A 25,931-nucleotide genomic window follows, 5' to 3' on the forward strand; every position below is an offset into this window, starting at 1 on the left:
GGAGTGTTTGCATTAGTAAGGTCGAGTATAAAAATGAAATTGTCTATATTGTAATGTTCAGTTTAATTGGTGTATCGCCGATATGTCTTCATATTTAGTAAGTATTCAAATAGTATGAAATAATATGTATAATGTATTTATATTAAATGAATGTATAACAAATAGGAGACAAAAAACTAAAACACATTAAGAAAACTGAAAAATAAAATGTGCATCTGAATGATTTTTCCGCATTTAATTTCAACATAAGCTGTTTTATTTTATCCTGTATATCATACATAACTAATATGAGTAAGAATTAACTGTATCAAATGATAGTTTTGATTTATAGGAAATAAAAAACGGCTTTACAACGAACGTTCAACACATTCCCGATCACTATCACTACCGGTAGGTGGCAGTAGCGCTATGCGTTATGTCCGCTCTATGTGACCATTGTTATAGACGTTATAATAGGCAACTAGTAGTACATTTAATGATGATTAGTTAGGCAGCCAATTACACATTAAACACGTTAGGCTTAATTATGTTTTACCAAATCATTATAATTATATCCAAAATCTTACAAATAGAGCATAAAAACCAAGTGAATAAATGTTACTAATTACTATTTACCTGAAACTCCATCCATTTTTAGGTATTTTAGTGTTATTTTGAAAATATTCCTCACACATATCCTTTTCTACATATACCTATTTTTATGCAAAAATACTACGATCACTATTTCAAGAAATGTTATTTGCAATTGGACTTTGAGGCAAAATATTGTACGTTCAGTTTAATAGGTTAATCGCATCTAGTAAAACTTAAGTAACGGTCACTTACTTTAATTGAATACTGTAAATACCCAACCCTCTACCACATGATCTGTATTGTTAGAATTCTTATATGAGCAAATAACTATCTGCATTTTTTTGTAATTCTGGTATGTTGATGGTCAAATAATCACCTACAGGAACGGAATCAATAAATTTATAAGATAATTAGTGGATATACCAGGTTTGTTTAAAAAGTTTCCAATGTAACACAATAATTAGTTCTTCTTCTTTTAAACCTATAGTTAACTCATTTTGCTTAAACCACGTTAATAAAGCTTAAGATATTGACTCTACACCAACGGCTACAAGACATAAGGTCTTGGCGAAGGGCAAGAAACACAGAGCACGGCTCTTGGTAAATTGTTAGAAGCTCACTTTCCTGGGAGCAGTAGATCGATCTCAGAAAACAGAATGGAAAAACATAGCAATGCTATGAAGGAAGTTGCAGCAATGACTAAGGGAAAAGAAAAAATGGGCTATATCTTTAACCGTTCAAGTCACCAGGAGTGTACGGAATCTTACCAACCCTTCTTCAAAAAGGACGGCCTCATTCGAAGCAGTTTTTATACTAAAACTAGGAAAAAACACTACGTATCCCAAGACTTTCAGATCAATCAACCTCACATCGATGAAAAAAGTTGTCAATGTCAATTTTTTGAAGCGGACAATACTTCATCCTTGTCAATACATACCAAACAGGCAAATCTAAGGAATTTGCTTTGGTAACATTGACAAATGGAATTCAGAATGCTCCGACGAATATAGAAACTTTGTAATACATCCATAGAGATATTACACATAGAGTAGGCATGCTATAGGCGCCCATACAAGTGGGAGCGTCTGGCCGATAGAAAGAGAGAGAGAATAATTTATGTATTGCTGTCTCTGTTTAATGGCGCATGCGCGTTGATTAGATTTCGTGTACGCACTTTACCATTGCCCACTGAATCACAGACACGCATGCGCAGCACGCAACGAAAGAAAGAGATAGAAATACATAAATGATTCTCTTTCTCTTTTCATTCGCGAGACGCTTTCACTTGTAGGCATGCCTACTCTATGGTAATATCTCTATGAATACATCACTCAATTAAGTCGTGTAATTGACACACAGATGGCGCTGCCAGTGTCAAATCCATATGACATTTATATAGTTTCAAAAGTGTAAAAATTCAGAACATTTCGATTAGTCAGAATCATTTCGTTTGTCAATTTATCATTGCTTCTTTACAAATAAATAATACTTTACAAGCTCAGCAATGGCTTTCAAAAGTGTTATCCGGACTCGGCTCCATCGGAAAGAACCATTTGTTATCGGTTTGCTGAATTTAAACGAGGTCGTACAGACACCGATGATGGTGAACGTTCTGCAGAGGTGGTCACTCAAAAAAGTCCAAAAATTGGTTATATCCAATCGTACAACGACTCATTTATACGATTGAAAAACAGAAACTAAATGTTCAAAATGGCTGAAATTTAAGTGAATAATCTCTCAATGCATGTGCAAATGTATTTATTAAATTTTATTGATAAGTTGTGATATAATCAGGTTAACATCGCCAACTTTTCAGAGCAACTCTTGTATATGTCGGTTTTTACTTACCAAGACATGTGTATAGGGTGAATCGTTATGAATAGTAACCAGCTGTTCCGAAGAAAAACTGTTTCTTTGTACTTATATAATGGGTGGCTAAATAAAAACACTGACTTCAGATATACTATACCTCTTTCCAATATTCAATGTACTAAGAATGCTGTTGTCCTTGAATAGAAAACCTTCCGAAGCTGATGATATTTTATATACACCGGTTCGTCTTCTACGAATGTTTCTGAAAAAATGAAAATTAAATCTGAGAGAATTATTTTTATTTTAATGTATAGAAGAATTAGATTGAATTATATCTTTTTAAATAGCAATATTAATCAGTAGATAACACAATGTCACGTTCTATTGTTATAAATAGATGAATATAGCTCAGCACACACGTCCGGTATACCGGAAAGGTTTTCCTGTACCGATCACCAGTCACGTGTGTACTAACCGTTTCAAGTCAAACTGTCAACTGTGCAGAGAAAAAAAAATTATAAAAAATCTTTCAATCTTCAAAATACATAAAAAATGTTGCTATTGTGTAAAGTAATACATCCCAACTTGTGGTTATTAAGTTTTAAAAATATATTAGAGTGATTCATCTGCATTTTTACGGTTAATAGCAAACGGTGACATTTTTTTATAGCCTTATGAACATCAATTACGGCTAACATCTAATATCATTTACAGGATGTCCCAAAAGTTCTAAATAAATCCATAAGACAATTTTTAAAGTGGAATACTCTATATTTGATCACATTTCTAATTTTATACGAAAAATTCGGTCCAATTTGATGGAAAACTTTAATTAATTATGAATTAATACCACTTTAATGATATTTATTGAGATACAGATTATTTGTTGAGGTAAAAGTTTATAACAAGGCTTGTCCAACGTCCCGGTTTTCAGACAACAATTGTATTTGATTTTTTACATGACCAAAAAAGTCTAAAATAACTAATTGTGTGAGATAATTATATTGTAATTTCATTCTGCACTGTATGAAAAATAGAAACAATACAGGGTGTTCCACGATGAGTTAAAACTATCTGTATATGGCAAAATACTTACAGTTAAATCATGAAAATTTATATGTTTAGGTTTTTGGATACGATCTTTTTAACTAAAATATTTTCAAAGATGACCGACTTCCGGTTCTGTATATTAATACATTTTTGAAATCTATGTTAAATTTTTGTCTAAAAACTTTCTTCGAAAAATGCATACTTTTTGGATTATTAATTTTTTTTTAAAAAATTTGACCATCCTTATCTTATCCTTATAAATTATTTTTTTACGAGGACATCCTTAAAGATATGAAAATGGTTTCTGTACGGTTGCTTTTAGTAAGATTAGACGTATTTCAATCTATGTTTCTATTTTTTCATTTTATACAGGGTGTGTATAAAAAGTGTTCAAAGTTTAACTTCATAAATATCAAATTTCTTATTTTTTTCAAATAGAAACACCCGGTTTTTTCTATTGTAATGCATTTAGTGGTAAAAAGTAAGGTAAATTCATGTATAATTTCTTATTCCTAAACCTTACCGTTATTCAGATAATCAATGTTTTCTGTAATATCTTAGTTCTTGTATCAACGGATAAAAATAAAATCTCTAAAAATTTAAAGAAAACATTTAATATCTGGATAACGGCGAGGTTTAGATAAATATAGGAAAGTATACATAAATTTGACTTATTTTTCACCCTTGAATGCATTAAAATAGAAAAAACCGGGTGTTTCTATTTGAAAAAAATAAGAAATTTGATATTTATGAAGTTAAACTTTGAATACTTTTAATATCCACCCTGTATAAAATGAAAAATTTTCCAAGATAGATTCAAATACGTCTGACCTTGCTAAAAGTAAACGAATGGAAACCATTTTCATATCTTTAAGGATATTCACGTGAAAAAAATAATTTACAAGGGTCTGCAACGGTCAAATTTTTTTACAAAAATATTAAAAACTCAAAAAGTATGTATTTTTCGAAAAAAGTGTTTAGACAAAAGTATACTAAAATCTTACGTAAATTCCAATATATAAGGTGTTCTATTTAAAATAAAAAATTTATAGTCGACCATCGGTATAACCGGAAATTAGTCATCACCTTTTTTGGAATCGGACATATTAGTGCTTTCCTCCATTCTTGGGGTACGCTCTGCTCTTTCCATATTATTTGGATTAATTCGTATAAATCTTTTTGCAACTTTTCTCTTTCGTATTTTAACATTTCATCTTAATTTCACTTTCCCCTGATTTCTTGTTGTTTTTTTAAAATAAAACTTATAACAAATAAAACTCTACTTGCAAGGTCCAAAATGAATATGACCTTAAACCACGACAGCCGATGAAGAATAAAGGCTATTTATAGTAGGTTGTTATTAAGTAATATATCTTAAGATATATTTAGATCGCCTGTCTTTGTTAACTCATGCGAATATAAATAAAGTCCTCAAGTTCGATAATTTACTACGATCGTATGTAAAGTATGTACTTCCGGCGGAAATAAACATGTGTTCCGTTAATTAAAAATCCTATAATTATTTATGTTAGGATCTGAAATAGTATATCAGATATCAAGAATAGTAATAAATTTAAAAAAGGAAGGATTGCGTACAGAATCAAGGAAATCCGTTAACCCTTAAACGTGCATGGTATCACATATGTTCAATAATTTTTTTAAAAATCGGCGGTAAATCTTTGGACCTGGTTAATTCTCTCAGGGCAAGGGAATTTCATTGTGAATGTGTTGGTCACATTGTTTTACGTCCAACGTAAGTTATAACAACATTTATCAACAAAACCCTGAAATGGCGTCTCATCCTAAAAATGTAATTTGTTTTTTGTTATTGTACAAACAATTTAGTGTTTTTTGGAATTCGGTAAATTGTTTTAGCTTCATAATACTGTATTGAATGCAATTATAGAAAGGAAAAACGTGATAACTGATTTTCTGTTTTAGAAAATGCATTTTGTGAAGTTATCATATTTGATACTTTGCCCGTTTATGCTAAAAGTTAATATGACTTTTTTTAATCAAAATTAATACGCTTTTGATAACTAAATTGTTATTAAATTGTTTATTATATTATTTTTTGTATTATTATATATATAAATTATTATTTTTAATAAAATTATTTTGAGTTAAGATGCGTTGATGTCTTAATTTATTGCTCTCATTTAACTGGTATGATTGAATGGCCATGGGCCTTGTTTTACCATTATTTAAACAAAAATATATAACAAAAGCAAATCAAAATTAATTACTATCTAAATTTAATGGCTTGCGTAAAAATTATTCATATTTATTTTGAGCCGACATAGAGCATGTCGTCTTTGTATGGTTAGTTGAAGAAAAAAATTAAAAAGACTATATAAATGTAAAGAAAGGAAACAAAAGATGTGATTGAAAATTTGAAATCTTACTTGAGATCTAAATGATAGAAAATCATGAAAACAAGAAAAAAAAAGTCATCGGTTTATATTTCGTCAGTTTAAGGGTTGAAGTTACAAGAAGTTGTATTCAAATAATTGAAATCAAAAAAAGGTCAACACAATTAAATCCTTCACAACATTAGAAGACGATCAGCAACGATTCAGATCAGGAAGATCCTTCGATAAGTTCCCTGGAGTCCCATTTTGTTTAGCTTTTCCAACATTAGCTCTATGTCCACTGTATCAAAAGCTTTCTGCAAATCTATATACACTGCAGCTACATATTTATTTTTATCAATTTCCCTGCTAATGTATTCAAGTAAGTCTACGGTGGTACTGAGTGTATTACTTCCTTTCTGAAATCCATACTGCTTTCTATCAAATCCAAAACCAAAAATCATGAAAACAAGAAAAAAAGTCATCGGCTTATATCTTGCCAGTTTAAGGGTTAAAGTCATAAGAAGTTGTATCCAAATAATTGAAATCAAAAGAAGGTCAACACAATTAAATCCTTCACAACATTAGAAGACGATCAGCAACGATTCAGATCAGGAAGATCCTTCGATAAGTTCCCTGGAGTCCCATTTTGTTTAGCTTTTCCAACATTAGCTCTATGTCCACTGTATCAAAAGCTTTCTGCAAATCTATATACACTGCAGCTACATATTTATTTTTATCAATTTCCCTGCTGATGTATTCAAGTAAGTCTACGGTGGTACTGAGTGTATTACTTTCTTTCTGAAATCCATACTGCTTTCTATCAAATCCAAAACCAAAAATCATGAAAACAAGAAAAAAAGTCATCGGTTTATATCTTGCCAGTTTAAGGATTAAAGTCACAAGAAGTTGTATTCAAATAATTGAAATCAAAAGAAGGTCAACACAATTAAATCCTTCACAACATTAGAAGACGATCAGCAACGATCCAGATCAGGAAGATCCTTTGATAACTGGTTCAGAAATCCACATAATATAACAAATCAGCATTCATAGACCTCACAAAAGCCTTTGACTGTATTCAAGTGGAAGAAGTTATTCACCTGTTGTACAATAGAAACATGTCAATGACGCCATGATATGTACCGAAAATGATCTTCAAGGATTATTAAATAGCTTTAATCTCACAGGAAAACAGTATAATATTTATCTACAATAAAACATTAAAAGAACCCATTAGATTCAAATAAGAACGAATGATACGACAGAGAATGAAATTGAAGTACCTTGAAACTGAAATAACCAGTTAAGGAGACGTAGAAGACAAGATATGAGGAGGACATCTGAAACAAAGCAAGACACATATTCTCAGGTGAACTTCTGGAAAAGCGTAAAAAACAATGGAATCAACAAATAAGTTGAATGACAGTCGATAGGATGGTAAAAATGGTAAGGGATGAATATCTAATCGAACCACAGAGTAAAGGTCGACCACGAAAGAGGTGAAGTGACAATCTAGACACAGGATGAGGAAAAAAATGGAAGAAGGAACAGGATTTAAATCTATTACGGAAGAAAGAAGAAGAAACAAATAAGATCTATTAAAGTTATGATTAAATCAATGGAATTGATGAGAAAGTCCAATGAAACCAGAAGGAAATCTTGTAAAGTCTGCTTAGAGCAGCTAAGATGTAGAAGACGAGGTAATAGTACAAGTAGCTAAAGCAAATGAAGTCACGGGATTGTTTCCTACAACTTACAACTACAAATAATTTGATTGATGGCTGCTACATATTTTTGAGTTGCGAAAAACTATGGAAAAATTAATGTATATTTGTTAAAACAGATTTATATTTTGATGTTATTTTTATTTTGATATTCATGTTGTAGGTGATTTATTGATTAATATAATTATGCAAATAGTCAAATTAAAAGTGTTTTAAAAAAACAATTTTGAATCAGAAGACATCAATGTTTTTCTTTTGTTTTTTACGTTATTGAAAAATAGAAAAACTTAGTTTTTAGTGAAACAAAATTATATTCTTTTTTCGATGTTAATTTTTGTATAAAATTCTATCGAAATAGTTGCAAGACCAGTCGTAGTGTTTTCCCAAAAACACCCTCTTTTATTTATATACGAATATTAGTTTTACCACGCCGTATAGAGCTTAGCTTCGCCATTCGATATAATTTTAACACAAAATTGTTGTATAAAAATTAAAAGTGCTTAGTAATATTTAACCTTGTAAACTAATTGTTTATTTTATCAAATAAATCTTGCGTACTAATTTAATTCCCTATAAATGATTTTAAAAAAATGTTTTTTATTATTATCTAATGTATAAAAAGTACTAGCAGAATGTCAAATTGTGTTAACAGCAATCGAAATACAGTAAATAATGTATATCTGGCTTAAGATGATAATTTTATCGTTGATTTATTTCTTTAGGCGTTTTTCAAATATTTCCTCATATATTCTCAACTAATATTTTCTATAGTCAGTTCTATAGTCAAACTCATGTTTCCTTTTGTTATACGTAGCCAGGGCCTTGCTAACCAGCGCCCATCATTTTTAAACCGATCACAAAATATTAAATGAAATTTGAGGTTAGGAAATTGTTTACTTTCACTTGTATAATGGCAAGCGACGTGATATTTTCGTCTATGTAATATATTGATCTTGCAAAAAATTGAATGCAATTTCTTGCACGTAAATTTAAAAACCTACGTTTCATTTGACTTATTGGCTTACTCTCGTATAAAAAATGATGTTGATAAAGAATAAAAAATGCTCAAAATTTAAACCCACCTTGTTGGAAGTAATACAGTCTTATACAGGGTGTACGGCAGATCGTTGAACATAGGAAGATAGGGTCATTTTCATTTTTTTGCCTCTGACCCCCTGTAACTTTTTCATTTTTATAGCTAGGCACAATTTTTTTTCTTTATTAGAATCTTGGTGAATGGCATGGCTAATGAAAATTAATCGCGAATTATTTCTAGAAACTAACTTGTACACCGCCGAACTCCAAAGAAAAGTTAAAAAAGATTTTAAACTTCAACTTTGAGTTGCGCTTAAAAAAAAAGTAAAGGTGATAAAAAGCTTATGATTTTTTAAAAACATTGCTAGAGTGTAGGCTTTCTAACGGTATATAATTTGTTTCGATATCTTTTTCCTAACCAGAGTTGTACTTGTTCAAAGTTACATGTTTTGCCAAATTTATAAATGCAAAGTTGAAAACAATATAAATGCTCTTTTTGGGATGGTTACTGAGCAGGTAGGTTTTTTTTTAATTCCCACTCTCTTTTACTCTCTGTGGAATGCTTAAGCTGGTAATAATGGTAGTGTTTCACTCTAGCACGCTTATTATCATATCTTTTTTCTTTTTCACTTTTGGAGTACCACGAGCCTAATTTACACTACTGGACACCAAGACCTGCAAACCCACACGTCAAGAGAGAGCTTTCCAAAGAAGATTTAGCGTAAATTTTTGGGCAGGTGTGATCGGCAACCGGTTAATAGGGCCGTATTATTTACCCGACAATTTGAATGGACAGAATTACTTAGAATTTCTGATGAATGACCTACCTGAGTTAGTGGAAGAAGTATTTCAGGAAGATGCGCGAATTGTATTTCAACACGACGGCTACCCGGCTTATTGGAGCTTGAATGTGAGGGAATTCTTAAACAACGCCTTCCCCAACTCGTGGATTGCTAGGGGTGGTCCAATTCCTTGGCCCCCGCGCTCGCCCGACCTCATCTCTATCGATTTTTATGTCTGAGGAAGGGCCAAAGATTTAGTATACACCACAGTTGTGAAGAATTGGATTGACGCTCCATTTGAAACAATGAAACAAGAGATGTTGTTGCAGACTACTACAGTGGAAATACGCAACCGATACAGAGCGTGCATAACCAATGAGGGGCTCCTAACTGATTTTAAAATGAATAATTCAAGTTTTGATACTTTTGTTTCATTATTTTAATCCTTGTATTGATTTTAGAAGAAATCTGTAACTTTACATGAGTCGAATTTCGTCGAAATGGTCCAACTACGTAAAAAAAATTAAAAATCGGTTTAGGGAAAACAAATCGAAACAAAGTACATACCGTTAGAAAGCCTACACTTTAGCGATGTTTTTAAAAAATCAGAAGCTTCCTATCACCCTTACTTTTTTTTAAACGCAACGCAAAGTTGAAGTTAAAATCGTTTTTAACTTTTCTTTGGAGTTCGGCGGTCCACAAGATAGTTTCTAGCCATAATTCGCGACAAATATTAATTTTCATTGGCCATGCCATGCACCAAGATTCTAATAACGAACAAAAATTGTGCCTAGCTATAAAAATGAAAAAGTTACACGGGGTCAGAGGCAAAAAAATGAAAATGGCCCCGCCTATGTTCAACGATTTGCCTAACACCCGGTATATGAACATAATAGTCACCACCAAACAGTCCTTTTCTTCGGAATTATCAAATTCAAAGAAAATTCATCTTTCCAAAGAAGACAACGTGAGAAAAAAACAAAATTTAAAAACCTATGTTTCATTTGAAATGCCTCGGACTTATGGACTTACCCTCGTATAAAAAATGATGTTGATTAAGAACAAATGCTCAAAATTTAATCCCACCCATGTTGGCAGTAACATAGTCTTATATATGAACATAATAGTCACCACGTTCTTAGGATGAGATGTAATTCAATGTTCGTCGCGGCACATAGTCAGAAGAGTAATTATTTTTTCTTTAAAGAAACGCTACTTTTCTTCTGATTTACCAAATTGACCTCAAATAAGACAACGTGGAAAAAGAGGTAACACCCATAAATTCGACCGGCTCAAGGAGAAATTAATTATAAGACTCCTTGTTTGGAGATTTTAATAGTAGTCAGTGCAGTACTGGCAATAATTATATCTGCTGTTGCCTTGTTTTTGTCTGATGGACAGAAAATATCAACTAGGAGATGGTGAGCCAGGCCCTGGCTAGATATAACAAAAGGAAATATGAGTTTAGCTATAGGATTTGACGAGAAAACGTACAAAAATTTGTTGAGGTGGATGGATGGATGAAGAAACATTTGAAAAACATTGGAAAATATAACGTGATATCAGTAACTTGTACGCAATAAAAATGGCACCAAACCGATAAATCGGCTGAACTGCATCTGCGATCAAGATCAAGAAATATTGCGTCTTGCTTTGCATTGCACGTTCTCTTGCATCATGTCAAGCGGCCTTAATAAATAGCGAGCAATTGTTTCTTTTCAATTGCACAATTTGAACATCATTCAAACTTATGTTTTATGTTCTATGAGACTCAAAATTATACGCTTGAAACAAAAACTGTAGAATTGAGGTTATGTAGGTATTTCATTCGATTTACATGTGTGTTTCCTAAAAAGGGCTGCCTAAAACAATAAACAATATCCTATTATGGAGATTACCAGTTTACCAGAGTACCTTTTTGGTGTGAAATTAAATAATGTTTAAGTTTACTCGAAATTTTGCTTAATAATTCTAATATTGAAAAAGTTATGTTGAATACTACTTGGTACGAACCGTGTAACTAGCGCCCTCTAGGATAGTCACACATAAAAACAATTTCATTCGATGTATCAGCTCCCAAAACATATTCGTATAAAATTCCAATACAACGTTGCCAGTAGTTGCGCCAGAATCGTAAAAAATGTGTATTTCCTTTATCTTGAATACGTATTACGAAAATTTTTTAGTCAACAAACCCCAAATATTTTTCAGTTTTCTATCTATCCTAGATTGTAAAAGAAATGTTCAAATAACACGTTAAACTCCAGGAAAGCCATTTCAAATAAAAAATTATTAGAAAGAAAGCCTGGGAAGGAAAATGCATACGTTCTTATTTAGAAAAGTATTTCCAACAGTAGACAGATCTTACACGCTTTTAAAAGTTTTTTTTGTAGAAAAAATAAATTTTCCTACATTTCAATTTATTCCTTTTGTAAGTAAAACTATTTTCGACAATATGTATTCCAATTAGAAATGTTTGGTTTTTGTTTTAATAAGTAATTTCAATATATATTTACAATTTATGATAATTTTCTTCAGAATGTTTCCTTATGGCGAACGATTTCCTTGGCATAAGGCATAAAATTTATCAAGTTGCACAAAGAGTACAGTTTTAAAAACCGATTGAAAAATTCATTTTTCAGCATTACTTTCATGTTACAAACTCCCAAATTTTTTGCATCCTGTATAGCCCTGTATAACCAATGTTCTTAACATACCTTGTGGAAAAATGAAACATTTTAGAAAAAATTACACTCTTTTACTTTCAGTTGCCTGGAAGTTATATAAGCAGTTCGATTAGATGAAAATATAAGTGTATACTCTATATATTCATTATATTCATACATGTTATTTCATAAAAATACTCTATGAAAAAATATTCTAACTGTCTATGTGAAACGCACTTGGATTTCGAATGCTTCATCAGTTTATTACTCTCTCATTAATAAAAATAGACTATATCAGGTATATGTGAAAAATATAAATCAAAAGTAGCCCGGTTTTGTTACAACAATTTAGGTTAAACTAAATCTATTAAGCGTTTATAAGAGGGCTGATTCCGTTGTTCATACGAGCAATCACTTCCTGCATTCTTTTGCAAAAATTACAATCTGTCAATATATCGAAAGAAGAAAATTATAATTCGGAAAATATGCAAAAAATAATAATAAGAAAATATCTTATAAAAACGATTTTTAAAATCGAGAAAATGCTTATTACGACCCTGTCGACGGTTCAATTAAAACAATATTTTGCTTCTTCTTTTAATAAACAAAAAATAAAATATATACTAACGTGTTATCTCCATTAGGGTTTTTACTAACATCTTCTCCGGAAGTCAACATGATCGTACAAGCACCAAATCACTTTTTCACAAAGTTCATCCCACAAATTATTAAAAATGATTTATTTTCATTAGATAGTTATCGTCATAGACTAAATTATAAACACTACCAATGTGAGAAACAACTTTATATCACGTTTCTTTTCAAGTACGATGATTTTTTGTCTTGTCGAGGTTTAATGACGGTGATCTGTTGAAAAATATTTGTCTTTGAATATTAACTTTGTCAGTTACGTATCTCGATTGAAGGGGCTACTGGTAAATATTCCTAATTTATCTATTAAAGCCAATTAGCGACTAAAACGTAGGTGAGATGAGTTTGTAGATATGTGCGTTTGAATTTTGCTTAATATACGAGGCAAATCAAGTTTAATATGTACCATAATAAAATAAATTCAATTAATTTTTATACCTCATATGAAAGTCGTTGATTTTTATCTACAGGGTGTTTCATTCCCTACTGGTGTGATGCGAATCCACATTACCAACACTCATTTCAATTTAATGTTTGGGCAGCAACTTTAGGTAACAAATTAATAGTGATATGTATCTGGATTTTTTAAGCAAGCATATTAGAAGATATAAAGCTAAAAAAAACGAAGATCTCTTTTACCGCACTTTTATTGAAGGTGTCGTAATTTGGTTGATTAACTATTTTATGAATTGGTACAGGTGGAGTTAGAAGCTCCGATTCATTGGCCTCCTCGATCATGCGATTTTAATCCCTTGAATTACACAGTTTATCTTAAAGAAAAAGTTTATGCTATTCTAGAGGTGGAATCACCTTTTTTTGAAACACACTGTATTTTATAAATAAAAAAAATTTTTTTTTAGGTATTAACTGTTAAGTAGAATGTAAGATTATGTATGGGGTTATTCATAAGTGGATTTATTTGCGAAAAATTGTGATGAAATTTGCTCGTATATATGCACTGAAAAATGTCGAAATGTGTTAAAATTAAATACAAAAATTCGAAAAATATAAATTTTTTAATGTAAAAGAATACAATATTTGTATTTTGCATCAGAAATGATGCAAATAACAAACCTGATTTGGTTCCAATGTATGCTTCTACCCCAGGGGTGAATGCTACCCTTACTCGGGGATGGAAATTTAAAATTTCCAAATAACACCGGAATTCGATACAGAATTGAATTTTATGAAGAAAATGTAGAGTGAAGTTTTTTATTTAACTCAATAATTTCTGAGTTATTCGCGATTGAAAATTAAAAAAAACACGTTTTTCAACATTTTTTCATGAAAAACTCGAAAATTACGCATTTTCAGGAAAAAATTACACTTATCAAAATTGAAGCTTATAAAAAATAAAGAAATTAGTCAGTATGAATTAAATTTCTTAAATAATATTCAGCAACTTATGAGTCACTGAAAGCCAATTTTTTCGTTTTCGTAAATTAATGCAGAGGTTTGAGCTCAAACAACGGTAAAAGGATCAATTTTTCATAAAAAATTGTAATAAACATTTTTGAAGTACGTTTTTTTGACCTTTAAAATGAACTTTTATAAAACTGTCTAGCATGAAAATTAAGCGAGTTATGACGAAAATAAGTTAAGTAACTCGAATTTGAAAAAGAAATGTCGGTAAATTTGATATCATGTGCGGCAAAATTAAAATTAATCGTAGCCCATATAAAATTATCTTTGTTTAAGCCCTAACAACACGTTCCAAAAGTTTTAATGGTTTGGTATACGTATATTTTGAAAAAAGTTGTTTAATGTGAAAATTTTTTTTCCATTAAAAAAAAAACATTATTTTTTCAAAAAATCTCAAAAACTATTGGACCAATAAAAGAATTTTTTGTAACTAAAATTTATCTTTTATTTTACTGAACATTTTGCTTTTTTGTAAACTCACGTAGCTTGAAAATTAAACGAGATATAAGCATTTAAAGTATTGTCTTTTTTACTTTTTAACATCAAAATTCTTTGAAGAAAAGGGCTTAGAAGAAGAAGAAGAGAAGAAGAAAAAGTTTAAAGAGAAGCCGAGTTATTATTAACAAACCGAATACGTTTTTCTAGGGATAATGCTGGAAAATCGTGAAACGTCAATACTACTTGGTACGAACCGTGTAACTAGCGCCCTCTAGGAGAGTCACACATAAAAACAATTTCATTGGATGTATAAGCTTCCAAAACATATTCGTATAAAATTCCAATACAACGTTGCCAGTAGTTGCGCCAGAATCGTAAAAAATGTGTATTTACTTTATCTTGAATACGTATGACGAAAATTTTTTAGTTAACAAACCCCAAATATTTTTCAGTTTTCTATCTATCCTAGACTGTAAAAGAAATGGGAAATCAAAGAAGCCACGTTCAAATGACACATTAAAATCCAGGAAACCCATTCCAAATAAAAAATTATTTGAAAGAAACCCTGGGAAGGAAAGAACGTTTTTCTAGGGATAATGCTGGAAAATCACGAAACGTCTAACTTTTGATCTTTTTAGAGTATTTATTCTTTTATACATGCTGTGTCTCCTTTGTATTTATATACCTGGATTCCCACATGTATAAATACATGCAAAAAAATAATTTATATATATTTATAGGGGGTAAAAAATTGTAGAAATATTTCACTATATCAGAAGCAACAATTCATTTTCATTTTCTTAACGAAATCTATTACTTTCAGCTTTCAAAAAAATTTTTCCCTAATTTATGTGATAAGGGGTAGTTTTTAGGGGTTGAATTAAATTAAAAACTTATGTATCAGGTTTGTTTTATTTAAATTATATATATTTTTTCTACTCAAAATCGAAAATAAAATGATTTCATACTTTCAACCTTTTTTAAATAACTGTATTAGGGTAGTTTTTAAGAATAGTTACATATAAAAATAGAAATATTACTTACATTGTAAGAAAACAATCATTTCACATGTTTGAGCATAATGTGCCCTATACTTTCAAATATCTGTAAAAGACATTTTAACTTTGTCGAAGAAAAAGGTTTCTGATCTACAGGTCATAAAACCAGTTATAGGTTCGATCCAACCCATCAAAAAACCGTTTTTGGTACGGTGCATATTCTACGCGATAGAGTCGATCGTTTCTAGGAATGTCTTTTTGACACTTGGTTGATATCAAGTATTGTTACAAGAGCCGTGCATGGTTGGAGATTGCGCAGAAAATGTCTATAAACGCTACCAATAACCGTTCCAAGTACGGTCCCGACTAACAGTCTGGAACAAACCTATAGAGTGGATTTTAAAATCCAAAATGTATTTATTTTAGGAAGTAGGTAGTTTAGTTCTCTCCGATACTTAACATTGTAAGGAATAACTCCGAAATTCTAAGTGAAATAAAATAATCTTCCAATTGATAACGTATTTAGTTTTTTATTTCATAAATATCATATATACACCGTTACCTTATCCATAATCCCAACATTTTATTTATTAAAACAGTTTGCTTGTTATCCTCTTTTAGGATTCCTCCTTCTTCTCTTTGTCATTGCATTTGACCGTTTGCAGTCGTATGTTTACTCCATTCAACTTAGAGAAGACACTGTAATGTATCTAACATTGAAACTACTTTGTAAAAAACTATTTATTATGGAAGAAAATAATCAATTAAACTAGGTTTCAATAATCCGAGTACCGTACTCGACGAATGTCGAACGACAAACTATTAAGAACCTCCGTATCTGTTTACAAACCGCTTAAAATACCAAAATCCTATTGTACACAAAAGTTATAAATAATCATTATTATTGTCGTTAGAGTCACATCAATATAAAATATAAGTAATTTGATACGTTAATACAACTTCAAGTTTCTAAAGAACACTTGGAATTGCTTACCTATAACTTTGGTTCTCATTAGGAGCGATTATTGTACAATAAATCTTAACGAATGCAATAATAAATAGAAGTTAGGTAGGTGCATTAATATAAGACAAAAATTCAGTAATGGAGGGTAAAATAAGAGACACTTTGTATCATTTAACTAGATGATTAACAGATCCTAATGGTTCTCAATACGAGAAGTTGTATCTCTGTCTGGATTACATTCGTGCAATGTTGCCTAATGTTAAATAGGAAATTATTATGTAGAACAGACACTTCGCGTGTTTACTCTGTTGAAAGATGTCGTTAGGAGTACCATGAACACAAAATTAATTAAATCTTTATCGTTTGAAGGATATTTAGTCCAAAGATGAGTATTTTCTCTCTTCAAAAGTTCCACTTTCTCTTCAAGAAATCGGCTCAGCAAGATTTCTCACTTTTTTCATATTATCTATATCCATTATTAGTTGGTCCTCATAACCAGTGATTACCCAAGTCAGTAAAATGGCAAGAGATTTGCGTAATGTCACATAACGGATGTCAAAACTGGACATTTATAAAAGAAAAAATCGATATAATAGAAAAAACAATCGGATCAATGGAAAGACAAATTTTAGACATCAAAGTGGCAGCAAAAGAAACAACTAGATTCATAACACAACAAAAATAAGGATGTCTTTAGATAGGTGTCGAAATTAAAGTGGAAATTCGTAGGACAGTCCTAAAGATAAAAAAAATGGAACAAAGGACAAAAGAATAAGACCACAAATACGTTGGCTAGAAGATATTTAAAATTGACCAAAATGTACGCAACGGTCCCAAGATAGAGAAGCATGGAAAAAAGAAGAGATTAGATACATAGATGTTATGAGGCTTTAGATATTCGGTCCGAATGAAGTCTCCAAGAATATTATCATCCAACTTATGTACTAACACTTTTATTCTTTTTAATTTCAGATTCTTCTGATTACTTTATTATTGTTAACATATGCTTCGTCAAAGAATTATGGAATTGGGGATATTTGGCAGAGGAATTTAAATGAATACGCTGAAAGTGACGGAAATTACGACGAACTTATTACTGAAGACGATTATAAAAGGAACAATGTAATCGATACGGAGGAAAAAGAACCCACAGATCTTAGATCAAAGGTAAAGGTAGAATTATTTTGAAAACAATAATATTTTTTAAATTAATAAACAGGTTATTGGAACTACTTCTATCTATTCAATCCAATGACTAGTATTACTTATCAAAATTGATATCCTCTTCTCTATAACTCTTTTTGGCCTCTCAAGCGTCATTGATATTTTAGTTTTTACTTTCCTTTTATCCATTTCTGCATTCTTTCTGATCCCCCATTCATCAGCCGTATTGTTTTTCCTTCCCTTCCTCTACTACTTGTTGCAGCCGAGTTTTCCTGGGTCTTTCTTTCCTTTTTTTCTTATATTTTTTGCTTCTCTAATTAGGCTTTACGTGTCCGTACCAATTTAAACATGTTTTAACTATTTTTTTCTTATGGGTTCCTGTTTGAGTTTCTCCAAAATTGTCTCATTCCATCTCCTCTTACTATCTCATACTATTTTTCAATCTATTGAGTCGAAATGCAGGTTTCAAATCGATGAATGTAATATGTAATTATTCTCCCTGTTCTATTTTCCTTTCTATTGATTTCCTTAATATGTATATGTTACCGTTTGTTTTTCTTTACTTTATGCACTTTGCTCTTCGTCCATTTCCTTATCAGTATATTTTCTTATCTTTGTCTCGATGATTTATCGTATATGTTTTTAACCAAATGACGAGAAGCATATTGGTACGTAGTTTTCACACATTAGGTCGTTTTCTTTTTTATGTAGTTTTATCTATCGATTTTTTTCCTATTCTTTAGATATCAAATTTATGTCCCATGTTAAATTGATTATCTGCAATATACATTGCTAAATATTTTATCATTTCCGCATTTAAGTTGTCACCTGCACACACTTTTCCTATTTTTATTTTCCCTATACCTTCTTCCACTTCCTCTTCCGTAATTTTCTCTCCTAGAACTCTTCTTCTTTTATTAAGTTTCTACGTTTGCGGCTGAATTCCTTCCAGCTCTCTAAAATATCTTTCGTGTGTTCTTTTATATTGTTTTATTTATATCTTATGAGTTTCTTATTATCAATCCATTCCTAATACAAAATTTAATTATTCTTCTCCAATTGTTATTTATTATGTCTTCATCGTTTCCTCCCAAAAAAATTAATATAATAATATTTATTTTACGAGGGTTGTCTAAAAAGTTTTGAAAGATTCGCAATAAAATGTCAACTCTCTTCGACGTTTAGTTTTTGTTTTATCTTGTTTCTTTTTAAAATCGGAAATTTTTAAGACAACCCTTGTATTCGTTAGTCTATGTCACCGCTTTGATACATTTCTCAAAAATTCTTTCATTGAGTGACGTTGAATCATTACAGTATCAATTCAATTTGTTCCAGAAAAGTCCAGTTCTCTGTACCGTACGGAAGGTGTTAAGAACTCATCCACAAGACGGTTATGAGTATCATCCTCGACATTATCATGAATATGAGTGCGTACCAGCTCAACAAGAACTTGAAAACGGAATCACAGATCAGGTAATAACATATTATACAACGGCCACTGTATAAATTTTGAAATTCCTCGGAACTAGAAAACTGGCAATACTGCATTCGTCAAGAAAATATGTGCGAGCTATTTTTTTGATGTGAAAAAAAGTAGAAGAGGGTAAATTCTATCGATTAGATCGAGTGGTGCCTACCCTATGAAGATACCTGTAGATATTGATCTTGAACTTCTGTAGGTTATATTGTTCAGGAAATATGTGACTTGGTAATTAATTCCACATACATGAGCTTTTCCAAAAGTAGGAGTCTCGATAATTGACGTTCTGGGCGTCTTCAGGTGTTCATGAAGCTACGACTGTGTGTCAAATAGATATTGTAAATACTATTCTAGATGGGATCATCTTGAACAGCTCGGATGAGCAAGTACCTGGTAGTATTTGTAAAACATGGTCAGATTAGCGGCCTTTCAAGTTTCTAGTCAACTCTGGTTCACCTTTAAGTTGAAATGCCTTTTTTCTGTATTGAGTATATTTGAGAGCCCTGCTTCAGATGTAGCAACAATACTCCAAAGATGGATCTATTTAGACCTTGTAGAGGATGATAAGCGGTGTGGAGTATATTACTATTTGGTCTTAAAAGACCTTTTATTTTTTGAATTCTCTTGTGTCTCCTTATATGAACTTTAAACTGTCCTACGTATAAAATCTTGAGTGCAATTTCATTCTCTCCATTCGCCCATGGTCTAAAGAACGCCATATTTCTATTTATTTAAATAAAATTTATGAATTAAATGAATCTCACCAAGCCACACCACTGCATATCGCAGGAATATTTCGAAGAAATTGTGTACATGCGCCTTCCGACAGCTTCGGCCAATAGACATGCATTATTTATGTTTACGATTCGATGTTTTCATTGGTAAACAGAAGAGATAATGAATTCACGTGGATTGACGGTTTGTTAGATGTTTACCGAATTTTTCATTCCTTAATTTGGTATGACTTTACTTACATCGACACCTTCTAGACCAGTTTTTAAAATATTTCGCTCAAAAGTACGTAGAGGCTTTATCAAGTTTCGGTTATGTCGAACAGTTCTAAAATCAAAAGTTTTGGCGAGCTTAATTGATTTTTATTATGAAAATGATATTTTGTGAAGTGAGAAAATTTTTTTTCATTTAATTATGGAAACAATATCGTCAAAGAAGTGTTGATACAAGAATTTCATAATAAAAAATTGATATCTAGAAATTTTATGTACACGGTCCTTCACGATGAGCTGAATCGATATGTATATAGGAAAGTACTGGGACTAGTGTTCTGAGAATTTGATTGCATGGGTTTTCCGAAATTCTCGTTTCAGCTAAAATGATTTCAGCTTTCTGAAACTTCCGGTTATACCGGAAGTGACCCCAAACTTCGTTATTTTAAACGGAATGCTATGGTTTTTATTAAACCTTTGGAATCTACACAAAATTTCAATACAACTTTATATAAGACATAGTATGCCGAAAGTCCACCATTTTTAAATTATTTCACATTTTCGAAATTTTTGTACACATGCAGCTCTCCACTAAAAAAATTATATTACTAAGCTTAAGTGAGTCGGGGATAATATTTTTTGGATTTGGGCAAATAACACTCACAGCTTTCTTAATCTGTGAAAACCTTGACAAAAATTTATATAGGGTGTTCAGAAAATATATCTCAAATTAACGGTTTTTGTAGAAACTTGAAAAAACTGAAATCTTCATAGTTTTTAATTGTCGGTTGTCTGGAGTGACCAAAAAAAAAACAAAAGCTAACATATCAATAAATAATCTTCATTAATATATCCTAAATGGGACATGATGAACACTTTTGTAACGCTTAAATGTCAAACTGTTTTCATTGTTTGTTTATTTGTTTATATAGAAGCTTTTGTTTTTTTTTTTTGGTCGCTCCAGACAACCGACAATTAAAAACCATCAAGATTTCAATTTTCCAAGTTTCTACGAAAACAATGGTAAAGAAAAAAATGGGGGTTGCCACTTGAAAAAATTAAGTTTTCGAAGTTTTTAGATAGCGAAATTTCTGAATACCCTATATAAATTTTTGTCGAGGTTTACACAGATTTTGAAAGCTGTAAGTCCAAAAATATTGGACCTGACTCACTTAAACTTAGAAATATAATTTTTTTAGTGGAGGGCTGCATGTGTACAAAAATTTCGAAAATGTGAAATAATTTAAAAATGGTGGACTTTAGGCATACTATGCCTTATATAAAGTTGTATTGAAATTTTGTGTAGATTCCAAAGGTTTAATAAAAACCATGGCATTCCGTTTAAAATAACGAAGTTTGGGGTCACTTCCGGTATAACCGGAAATTTCAGAGAACTGGAATTATTTTAGCATTTAGCATTTCGGAAAACCCATGCACGCAAATTTTCAGAACACTCGTTCCAGTACTTTCTCATATGCATATCGATTCAGCTCGTCGTGAAGGACCCTGTGTATTGAAATTCGATTTAATAACGTGCAGGTGATATTTGTTCTAAGGATAATATTTTTGGTAAGTTTAATTCTATAATAAAATTTTCTTCTAAATTAGATTTAGTTTAAAACATTCCAATATCTTCACGCAACGATGTTGATAAGTTCCAATTAGATTTAATTTTGAGTCTGAATTTAACCTGAAATTAAATATTAAAGAGAGATGATTCCTTCTCGAAAGGTATAGAGACATTTGTATGTAAGATATTGGGAATTTATGTTCGAGCTGCGATAAACTATAGCAGCGACGAAAGCTGCGAAAATTCGTTTCTATGGAATGACGTTTATAGTGGAGCTTCGACAATAACCACGATCTCCGTTTTGTAATGCGATGATGAACCCAGAAGGCTAAACAAAGAGAAATTTATTTATTTTTCAACGTATATCCTTCGTTGTTAGAAAATAATTCATCACCAAGCTACTTTTCTAAGTCTGGGAACAGAAATAATCCGAGGGACTAAATTTGGCGAATAGGTAGCAATTCAAATTTTAATTCATTGATTCTGGCCATTGTAATAACGGATGTGTGAGCTGGTGCGTTATCTTGATGAATCAACACTTTCTTCTTAGCCAAATGCGGCCGGTTTTGCTTGATTCCTTTGCTCAAGCAATAAGTTCTCATAAAACTCGCCGTTGATAATTAATTCCAAAAAATCGACGCCACGATCTTACTTATAGATGGAACGGTACTTGCCTACTTTGAAGCTGGTTCTCCCTTTTTAATCCATATTGTTTTGATTGTTCTTTTTTTTCGGATTTGCTCAATTGTGAGCAAACCAATCTGGCGCACAGCTTTCTCATGTCCAAATTTTCGGTTAACGCACTTTTTGAAATACCTACTATATCTGCTATCTCACGCACTTTCAACCAGATCATCCAGTACCGCTTCTATGGATTTTCGTCAACATTTCTGGAGTTCACCATTTCAATGCTGGTCTCGTTTAAGCTCTGCTACCCGATATTTTACTGTTGAGAACTGAAGAGCAGTCCTACTCAGAGTAAAATTTAGTTCAGCTTCTATATTGGTTGGGCTTAGACCTTTCAAATAAAAGTATTATATCAAGTTATACAAAACCACTGAAAACGTTCAGTATTAATAGCTGCCAAACAAATACTAATCAACGTGAGGTCTTCAAACTTGTGCTGTATAGATTGTGTACATTCTAAAACAGCAACTACCGCCATGGCTAGGTCAGGCCAGGTACTTCTGGGACCACAATGTGTGACAAAGTCTTTATGAAATGCAAAGAGCAAAAGATTTACGTGAAACATGCTTCAATGATTTTAATTTGATGATAACATAGAAGCAATAAATCAGCAAAAACGAAGAGTTGTATGAGAAAATTTCTTACGGCATTATTTTCACGAATTTTTCGCCCTGTATATAAGATAACGCAATAATGCAAATCTTGATACTATTTTTCGAAGTAATTCAAATTATTGTTTTAGGAAAGTTGTATCTCCGAATTTAATTGTTCATCGGTATATAAATTATCCAGATTTTTGAAAAAGAAAGTTGATGAAAAATGCTGGCGAATGGAAATAGTCAAAATAAAAGCAGGATGCAAATGTATAACAACTATATAAATATATAATAATAAAAAATATTTAGTAAATTATTTTCGACTTTTCTTACATTCGTATTTATTTTCTAGAATATTAAACCACAGATATTAGTCCAGTTGTTTGGCCAAAAAATCTGTTTTTTGTAATATCTTATCAATAAAAGTGATTTTATGTCTTTAACCCTCGGTTTTAAATTCAATATTTATATTATAAGCATAAAATTTTCTATCACTACTCGAACCTCCGATATCCGTGTTGGAAATCAAGCACTTCGACAACCTTACCAACTACACCCTTACGGCTCGATATAAATTTCGACAAGATGCAGGTATATAAGCAGCGAAGCCAATATAGGAGGGTGATATCAATTTAAAAAAACGCGGGTTGTAAATACGATCAAACGGACCATAGAAAAAATATGCTTATAACGTTGCGATGGCGCGACATAGAAAAATATTTTATACGTGACTTATCAAAAAGGTATACGAGACACAGAAAAAATGATTATGTCAAACAACATCCAGTTATTAGTCAATTTCCAGTGTGGATCGTACAAGAAGTTGGAGATTTTTACAAGAAATGAAAAAATTGTGATTGTCTGAATGTCATTCGCCATATTATTATTATTAATTTAGTTGGTTTCCCTTCTTCTTAATCGGAATTTGTTTCGTTTACCTGTTTTAAGTGAAATTTATTATTAATTAAAAATAACCATCCTAAAATGTGAGAAATATAATATGAAAAAACTAAAAAACACGCTTTTAAATCAGAGCGAACTAAAAAGTTGAAAATAATTTTTAAAATAATTTAAAACAATAATAAATAAAAAATACTAGTTATATGGTGAAAAAAAAAATGTCGAACTTAGCTCGATGTACGAAAAATACGTAATAAAGCGCTCCACGTTTTTTTTTCTAATTATCCTAGTATCCTAGTATCCCAAAAGCGTGTTTTTTTAAAAATATATCTATGAAATAACCTCACTTTTTATTTTATAGGACATATGTACATTAATAGAATGTAAAACACTAGAAAGGACTTTAGTCTTCGCAAGACAGTTGATAGCACCATCAACAAACTGCTCGTTAGAACCACACGAAAAACCAGTTAAAGTTGGATGCAACTGTATACATCACATTAAACACCATTTTCTTTAGACTGTACATTCCAATCGTGTTTCAATAAATTGAAAATATATATACTGTTTATTTGATTTCCAAGAATTCTTTTCACCCACTTCAGTATCTAGGTGCTTAAATATCGGTTTCAATATACCATAATCAAAAAACAGATTTGTATGAAAATATATTCTAAAAACATTTTATAATCACTACCAAGAATTTCATTTACAAATCACAAATGGAAATTGTTATAAATAATTCCGTTGATCGACACGCTTTTATTTGTTTCACCTGTATACCTCGATTTTGCTCACGTTTTCACACTTATCAAAATCTAACTAAAAAGTAATAATTCAATCCAAATATCGGATTATCCTTATTAAATTCGCCAGGATTCATAATACACCCGTGAACAAAAACATCGACTCAAGTCGTACGCTCGCGCTCAAAAGTCTCTAGCAAAAAAATTTATAGCTTCCATTATTTTTCTGATTCTAGTATCTCAAAACCAAAAGTCTTTTAGCTTTATGAGTGGTCTATGTTGTTATTGAGTTATTTTTTCGGAAAAAATATCAAACGAAAAAACGTAAAGGAATGTTAAACATCGGAAAAGGGTTATAATTGACAGTAAAGAAATACAAGCTTAAATTCGTCAAAATAATAATTTCGATGCTATTTTGCGTGCAGTATGTGGACGGGCATTACCCTGCATCTCTTCCATGTATTGGTTCGTCGATTCCGAATCCCCCTTTTTCACCACCAGTTTCAATAAAAACCAAATCTTTGCTTCCTTTCAAATGCCTGCCTAAACCATCCATACAACACCACGCGAATTTTTCTCCAGGTCTTCTTTAGACCTGGAGACCTGTCCTCTCCTATCGCTACAAAGCAGAAATATTCTGCTTTCGTCTCCGAAGAGAACAGAGTCCCATTTTTTGACAGTCCATTTAACGTGTTCTCTAGCAAATCGTAGACGTGCTACTCGGTTGATTAGGATTAATTTGACACCCTTAGCTGGTCTTTTTAGTTCAAGATTAGCTATATACTTCTGACTGTCTAACTACTCATAACAACTCCTCACGTTTCACAGCAGACTGACTCACATTCAGTGCACTGATCACTTCTTGTTGACTCTGACCTTGTAGCAATAAGGGCAGTAGAGAAAATGTTGAAGATGGACAAAATTACTGATGAAATGATGGTGAATATTGATTGTAATAGTTCAGATTCTGATTTATATTTTTAAAAAGTAACTTTACTTATACTGATGAGTTTTTATATTAAAAGGATTGTTTATGAATGAAATTCTATGTAAAAGCGATGCCAGTGACCAAAAATATGAGTCGCTTTTCCATATGACAACCTATCGGATCCTGAAAATTTTCGTAATCAGCATGGAAGTGCTGCAGATATTTTGGATATAATTTTGGATGTGAGGGAACTCGAATCAATCTCAAACATCGAACATATGGCAGATTCGACAAGTTTTTTTTATTGTGTGATTGCGAGACAGGATATATTTTGGATTTTCTAATGTCAAAGATATGACATTTGCAAAACGGAAAGTATAATTTAGACTAGACTAGGTCTAACATAGAGTGGGGCCCTAAAACTGTGTCTCCTGGACCTATCCATAG

At 31.4% G+C, this 25,931-nt stretch overlaps 2 protein-coding genes across 3 annotated transcripts in view; one reads left to right on the plus strand and one right to left on the minus strand.

The window, feature by feature from the left end:
- LOC130452689 (serine/threonine-protein kinase OSR1) overlaps positions 1-12,914 on the minus strand; it is a 35,095-nt gene extending 22,181 nt beyond the window's left edge. The window contains exons 1-2 of the mRNA XM_056792087.1: positions 12,625-12,914; positions 2,543-2,647 (exon numbers count right to left, since the gene is read on the minus strand). Of these exons, the coding sequence (XP_056648065.1) occupies positions 2,543-2,647; positions 12,625-12,674 (155 nt within the window). The 5' untranslated portion in view covers positions 12,675-12,914. The remainder of the gene's footprint in view (positions 1-2,542; positions 2,648-12,624) is intronic.
- LOC130452690 (uncharacterized) lies at positions 1-24,341 on the plus strand. Of its 2 annotated transcripts, none has more exons than XM_056792089.1 (4): positions 1-97; positions 17,442-17,636; positions 18,969-19,106; positions 24,172-24,341. In XM_056792089.1, exons 1-4 carry the CDS (start codon positions 83-85, stop codon positions 24,328-24,330), a joined length of 507 nt encoding a protein of 168 aa, XP_056648067.1. In that variant the 5' UTR covers positions 1-82; the 3' UTR covers positions 24,331-24,341. The 2 variants fall into 2 exon arrangements, 1 of the variants encoding a protein (XP_056648067.1); XR_008910990.1 differs by lacking the exons at positions 1-97; positions 24,172-24,341 and adding exons at positions 12,854-12,931; positions 23,057-23,188.
- The last annotated feature ends 1,590 nt before the right edge of the window (positions 24,342-25,931 follow it).

Source organism: Diorhabda sublineata, chromosome 2 (assembly GCF_026230105.1).
Source record: "Diorhabda sublineata isolate icDioSubl1.1 chromosome 2, icDioSubl1.1, whole genome shotgun sequence".
NCBI classification, from domain to species: Eukaryota; Metazoa; Arthropoda; class Insecta; order Coleoptera; family Chrysomelidae; genus Diorhabda; species Diorhabda sublineata.